Here is a 7,357-nt window from a genome sequence, read left to right as displayed (position 1 = left end):
TTCTTTAATCGGGGCATTAACAACCTGTTTAGTAAGATAGAAAAGCATCATCGATAAGAATGGAGACTTATTTCATTTGATAAATGTTTTGTTTTGACATATAAGTTGCTCGGGTTTTTTCAACTAAAAAAAATGCGACATTAATTTCTTGACGACCTAATAGTAGTAAACTTAACATCCGTTATACATATGTAGAATAATTGAAATAGTCCTGTATGTACGTAGTCGTTGTTGCAGTTGTTTGTTGAATTTTGCACTAGAGCTACCTGTGATAGCCAACCGTCTCTAATTTTGAAGTGAGAGATTAGAAGGAAGGCAGCAAGTCAACATCACCCACCGCCAATTGGTGGGCAAGTCTAATCGAATAGTGGGATTTGACTATTACTCTTATAACGCACCCACAACCCCAAATTGCAGATCCCAGTGTTTTATTTATTTATCTATTTGGCCCGGCATGACCAGGTGGTTAGGGCGCTCGACTCGCAATCTGATAGTCGTGGGTTCGAATCCCCGTTCCACCAAACATGCTCACCCTTTCAGTCGTGGGGGCGTTATAATGTCACGGTCAATCCCACTATTTGTTGGTAAAAGAGTAGCTCAAGAGTTGGCGGTGGGTGGTGATGACTAGTTGCCTTCTCTCTAGTCTTACACTGCTAAATTATGGACGGTTAGCGCAGATAGCCCTCGTGTAGCTTTGCGCAAAATTCAAAAGAAACAAAGAAACAAACAATTTATTTATTTATTAGCATTATCAAAAATAATAATGTGATTTCAAGTAATTAATAGAAATTTGTTTTGTCGCAAGCGCCACCTAGCGACTAGTGAGTACAGTAAAAATTCAAACAATACTAGGATTTATCAATTTATTAAAACTCAACATTCTATAATTAAGTATTCTGGGGATATTGGTGAAACACGTCTACTAACCCATGATAGTAGTTATTCAGCACGAAATCTTGGTATCTTTATATTTAATTAAGGGCCTAAATATTTTCTCTCTTATAGAGATAAACCACACGAGATATTCTTATTTCAATGTTAGGTAGATAAACTCTTGTTGCTTCATTTGTTTCAAACAGCCATTTCCGTGATCATGTTTAACGCTTGAGAAGAGGTTTCAAAATCAATAAAAACATATTTGTATTCTTACACATTGTTTCTACTCACACTTAATTTTCGGAATGCAGCCAATCTATAGCACGTTCTTACAGTTCGAATTTAACGTCATGATTGTGTTATTCCACTTCGGTCAACAATCACTTGTTCGACAGCTCCGAGACGATGACCGAAGATTACAATCTCGGACAATGTGTTCTAAAACAGATCTAGTTTTATTTGCAGAGAATGTATGCATATACGAGGAACATAAGAAAATACTTTTAGGTAACATTGACCTTTAGCCTATTATAACCAACTCATGAAGAATATAGCTACTAACCGAATTAAAAAACAACAACAAAAGAGAAGTCACAACGAAGTAAGAAAAAACACCACTATAAATTACAAGCATTGTGAAAAACACTTCTTTCAAATATTATGCATTTAGAGATTAATAATAAATAGACCGACAACGATATATAAGTATAATGAAAATAGCTTTATGTGGAAAACATAATACATGTTTCAACAGAACATTGGTCTGTTTTTTTCAGGTATCTGTTTGTTTGTTTGTAATTATGCACAAATCTACACAATGAGCTATCTGTGCTCTGGCCACCACGGGTATCGAAACTTGGGAGCGCAAGTATCTGAAGAGGACAAATGTAGCATGTATGCTATATATATTTTTTTTTTTCACTATGCTTATAAATCGTTGTTGGTCAATCTACTATTGTATTAACATAACGTGCTTCCATACACAAGTATTTTATAGACATACAAAATTGATCGTGTTTATATTTTTTAATCACATGGGGATTGTAAGTAAACGAGCTTCTATTTTTTGATGTTGTTTACTTTAATGTAGTTTCAAGATTTTCGTTTCTCTATATTATTGTTCAGAGCGTTGTTTGTAATTAAGCACAAAGCTACACAATGGGCTATCTGTGCTCTGCCCACCACGAGTATCGAAACCGATTTCTGGCGTTAAAAGTCCGCAGACATACCGCAGTGCCACTGGGGGGCGTTGTTCAAAGCAACTCCATTTGGTGAGCTTTCAAGATATATCAGGGTATTAGGTGAATTCTAGTATTAATGTGACAATTTATTGTAAAGTATATCGATAAAGATTGGATAAAATCTTAAAATGTAAAAAACTACAAAAGAGAATGTTTTCTCACAATTTGGACCAAACAAAATTGAATTAAACATATTTATATTTGTTACATATCATATACATTCATAAATCGCTAAAAATAATAATTGATGGTGGTTATGTATATATATACATGTATTATGCAATGTAAAGATAACTGTAAAGATAACTCATTTGAATGAGAGGATGACGAGTTATTATTCTAGTACGGTAGTTTACCTTTAAGACATCGCTTGTAGTTTATACTAGTATCAGAGTTTGATATCTTTTTTTATTAGGAAGGTAAGACGAATAAAAACATTCATCTTAAGATACACCTTAAGATAAATAATCATATTTCAGTTTCTAATTTTGTTTTTTTAGTAAAAAAAAAGTTACAAAAATATGTTTCGCAATCAGATAAAAAACTGAGTTGTCCTCTATATTGTCATTTTAAGCAAATATACTGTATATTATCAATACGATGGGTTTCAACTCAGGCTCTTAAATCTCACACTGGAGCCACTCTTAGATTGAAAGATTAAACAACACTAGAGTATTTACTATAAAATGATAATACGAGAACGTGAACATTTCAGTGTGTAGAGAATATTGTTTGCTTGTTGTAATTAAGGATACAGCTACAAAATGGACTATCTGTACTGTGCCCACCACGGGTATCTAATACTGGTTTTTAGCGTTATAAGCCCACATGCTTGTTGCTGAGTAACTTGGGGGAGCATGTAGAAAGGAAGTATTTATTTGAATTACTGAATAAAAAAACATAATTAATTTACTGTTAGTAGAGTAAAATCGCATCAAAGACACCAAAAAGTATAATTATTATCATATTTAGTTTAATGGTGCTACTGTTTTTAATGATCCGTGTTGTTATCGTTTTTTATGTCATTTGTCCAATAAGTACAAGTAAAAATGCTTTAATGATACGCCAATGGTAATTATTCGATTAAGTTATATTCCAAAGATATTGCAAAATTTTGGTTGTTGGATTTTTAAAAACTTAAACTTGCGGTGAGATTGAATTAGATAACAAAGCTTTTACACAATTCACTTTTCTTGAACTTTCTCGTCAAAATGCAATCGAAATAAGCTTTCCAGCATTTTTATCTTTTGTACTAATTCAGATCATTATTCCAAGGTTTTGAAACACTCTATGCAAAGAAATTTATTAAGACCAGATGTCGTGCAAGTGTGATCACCTTATATTAATAATCAAAGAACCTAATCGACACTGATAATAAGTAGTTGATTTTTTCGTAACACCCCACACCTCTCAGGCAAACCAACCTATCAGAGTTCTGGGGTAATTAAAAGGTCTGTTTGTTTATTGTTGAGCACAAAGCTACGCCATGGGCTATCTGTACTTTGCCCACCTCGAGTATTGAAACCCAATGTTTAGCAGTGTGAGCCCTCCGGCGAACATTAAAGAAAAGGGCAGATTACTCATTTCTTATTGTCATAGGCATAACGTTTGAGGTTAAATTGTAACTTACAATGCCTGCAATATGTTTACGTTGAAGCTTACTCGCCCACACACACACAACTATACACTACGATAATTATTTCCATGGCGTCTATGGCTTTTGAACTATTAACAATGAAGTTAAAAAAAATTACTTTTACTCTATAGATTACAAAAACGTTGTTATTATTATTATTTGGAGAGTAAAGGTAGTTGTTGTTTTTTAACTTTATTGTCAAAATATCTAAATCTCTCCAGTGTACACTACAAATTTCGAAAACAACAAAAATTTTGACCTTCTGTTGGTAATCTTATTCAATGTTAGCATTTAATATTTTTGTTATTAGTTATAAGATAGTTATGGTTTAAATTTTAAATTTAGAAAAACAGTATTCAACACCTTGAAGAGATTGTCTTCAATAGTACGCATATATTTCACTCTGAATCAGCTTATCTACATCAATATCCTGTTATATATGGACGGTTTTACCCCTGATAAAACAAGAAGACTTTTAAGTGTTTTCACTTAAAATATTCAACACCAAATTAAATGTTTTTGAAACAGATATTAATAAAGAACTGTTTTTTTTTCTTTAAATTACAAAAAATAATTAAGTTTGTGTATTAGATTATGATTTTACAAAATTTATATTTAGCCGCTAGAGGAGAGGTTTTTATTATAATCTGAGCCCTTTCAGACAAATAATCTTTCGAAACTCTGTTGTAAGTGGTTCTAGTGGCGTCTTGGTTTTTAGTCACCATATTGAAATATTTGGATCAGGTCAATTAAATTATAAGTTTTTGATAATTATTTGTTCAAAAGTTTATAAAAATCTTTCAAAATGCCCAAAAATAAAGGTAAATGTATTATTATCTTATTTATCTAAGTTTTGTGTCTGTCAGGCAGGATTTCATAATCATAATATACATGTAGTGATGTACTGTAGACTTTGCAACTGGTAAGAGTTAGGCCTAGGCCCATTTTAATTTTTTACATCTTGCTAGTATATACTAATATTATTTTAAGTGATTAAATTCACCAACCCACACCCTTACTATTTCAGCTTTATAGCCTTGGTTATATAATTTAGGATTTCAGATCTAATTTAATTGTTAATTATATTAATTCTTAACCCGTACCACATTTATATTTCCTAGATTTTACTTTAACTTAAAAGTTTGTTTAGTTTAGTGCTGGACGTAACCTAAGAACTTAAAGAAGTTAAGGTCTAACTTTTTACTAGTAGTAGTACTACCACTATTAGTATTACTAATGTCGTAATGACAAAGGTTTATATAATATGAAGTCATTTCATTCTTTCCAAATAGGGAGTTACTCAGTTAGTGTATTGTGCATTTGCTTATGAATTTTTGTGTACTTTAACTTATATACTTATAACTATAATCCACTAATATTTTGATATTTTAATAATTAATGTTACTAATATATAACAAATTGTTAACATAATGTTTAGGAACCTATTGGTCCATCTTGGCTGTCCAATTCTCAAAAACTAAAACTATTAGATAAATAAATCTTAAAGCTAGCCCTTATCATTCATATAGTTATCAAACTATAGTTATTAAACTCACTTAAATTTACTGTCTCCACAACATCTGAAGGCAACCCATTTCAAAGGCCATCTACCCTGTTAGAAAATTAAAACTGTCTTAGCTAAAGGTGACTATTACCTTGCCCATATTTATATTAGTGTCCCCTAGTCGTACTATTCTTGTTGTTAAGTATGAAAAAAGATGATGCATCAACTATTATTTCCCTTTACAATCTTAAATATCTCAATCGAAGAAAACAATTTCAGATAACTTAATCTATCCTCATGTTAGAGAGTTCCAGATAATTATAGTTCCTGGCCAGGAAGTTTCTTAAAGCGAAATCACAGTTGTGAATATATAAATCTCTCATAAGTAAAGTACCAATTTTGTACACTAAACAACAAGTGGAAAACTACTACAACACTAATACACGCTGAATTTGCAGGATTTAGTTCAAGGCAACTGTACTCCCATGAGTTTTACCGTAGAAAACATCATAATGATCGTCACCATTTGTCAACAATCAGTGAGCAAATATTAAAACTGAAACCAGGGTGTTGATTCGAATTGGCAATACTTAAAACGATAGCCCTCGTCATGCTGTACTTTGGTCTGGTTGGTTTCATTGGATCCAGAAGAAGTTACTATTTGAAAACACACATAGAAAACTTTAAAACCATTTAAAATTATTTTTAGCCATTGAATTGACAGAAACGAGGATATCCAATGAACTTGATGTTGCAGACTACAGAAAGTATAAACTGATACATATATATATGTATGCCCAAATTGAACCAACAGCATGTCAAAAAATGATTGTAAACAGTCTATATGTTGTTCTGAGAACAGTTTGCTATATGTCATATCATTGGGTTGGCTATGAATGATTTATCAATTACATCATGACATGACATAGAATAGGTAGAGGTTACTACTGTTATATACCTGTCAATTACGGTATTTCAAACTTACAACCAATTTGATTACAAAATCTCACCTATTCTTTCATGGGTTAGTTTATGCTTCATTATTAACATTTGGTTATTGACAATTTATTATTTTATTTATCCATATAATGTGAGTACACGTGTATGTGTTTAAAATGGATGGATATTAATGGAACTGCATTTTATTCTTGCCACAGGTGTCATGCAGTATCAGGTTACTAGGTAAAGAGATAGATCACTGACATTGTTTTAATGGGAAGGTAGCAAAAGGTCACTTTGTCGGTGTTATTTTTAATTGTTTTTCATTGATTATGAACTAAATAATTGAACTTGTGGTGTAACTCTACTAATTTGTGACTGTGGAAACCAATAGTGTGTAAATTGTTTTAATTCCCCCCTAGAGTTGTATGACATTCCAGGTACCATTCTAGTAACCCTACTCTTAACCCTTTCCAACAATTCAGTGTCCTTCCTGAGGTAAAGAGCCCAAGATTGAACACAGTACTCCAAATGGGACCTAACTAGTGATCTATATAATGAAATAATAATCTTTGTATATACAAACTAAAATTCTATTTGTCCTAATAATAGCAACAGGACACTGCTTGAATTTTTTGACTGATAAACCATTACACTGTTCATGAAACTGTTAAGGTTATCCCCATCCAAATTATACTTATGATTCAACTTATGATAACCCACATGCATTATCTTGCATTTATTATAGTTAAAACCCATTTTCCATTTTTTGCCCAACTCACTAAATGATCTAAATCCTTTTGCAAACAACAGCATTCTCTTCACAGCTAGCAACACTCAAGACCTTAATATCATCAACAAATTTAAGTAACTTATTAACCATTCCTTCATCTATGTCATTGTAAATCAAAAAGAGCAAAGGTCCTAAGAATGAGCCCTGAGGTACCCCACTTGTGACATTAATCTGATTTGACTGAACACCATTTATAACAACACTCTGATTTCTCCCATCCAACCACTCTTCTATTCAATTAGCTAACATATCCTCCACACCTTAGATAAATATTTTTTACAACCCCTTTTATGTGGCACCTTGTCAAATGCTTTCTGAAAATCCAGATACACCAAATCTACTCCCTTACCCTGATCTGCATAAGCAGT

At 32.1% G+C, this 7,357-nt stretch overlaps 1 protein-coding gene across 2 annotated transcripts in view; it reads left to right on the top strand.

The window, feature by feature from the left end:
- The first annotated feature begins 4,413 nt into the window (after positions 1-4,413).
- Positions 4,414-7,357, top strand: part of LOC106478096 (eukaryotic translation initiation factor 1A, Y-chromosomal-like) — a 51,936-nt gene continuing 48,992 nt past the window's right edge. For both annotated transcript variants that reach the window (XM_013938614.2, XM_022381625.1), the window contains exon 1: positions 4,414-4,574. In XM_013938614.2, coding sequence (XP_013794068.1) covers positions 4,559-4,574 — 16 coding nt within the window. In that variant the 5' untranslated portion in view covers positions 4,414-4,558. The remainder of the gene's footprint in view (positions 4,575-7,357) is intronic.

This window comes from Limulus polyphemus, unplaced genomic scaffold, assembly GCF_000517525.1.
Source record: "Limulus polyphemus unplaced genomic scaffold, Limulus_polyphemus-2.1.2 Scaffold179, whole genome shotgun sequence".
Taxonomy (NCBI): Eukaryota; Metazoa; Arthropoda; class Merostomata; order Xiphosura; family Limulidae; genus Limulus; species Limulus polyphemus.
The sequence above is the reverse complement of the archived record's forward strand: the minus strand, read 5'-3'. Positions and strand labels throughout refer to the sequence as shown.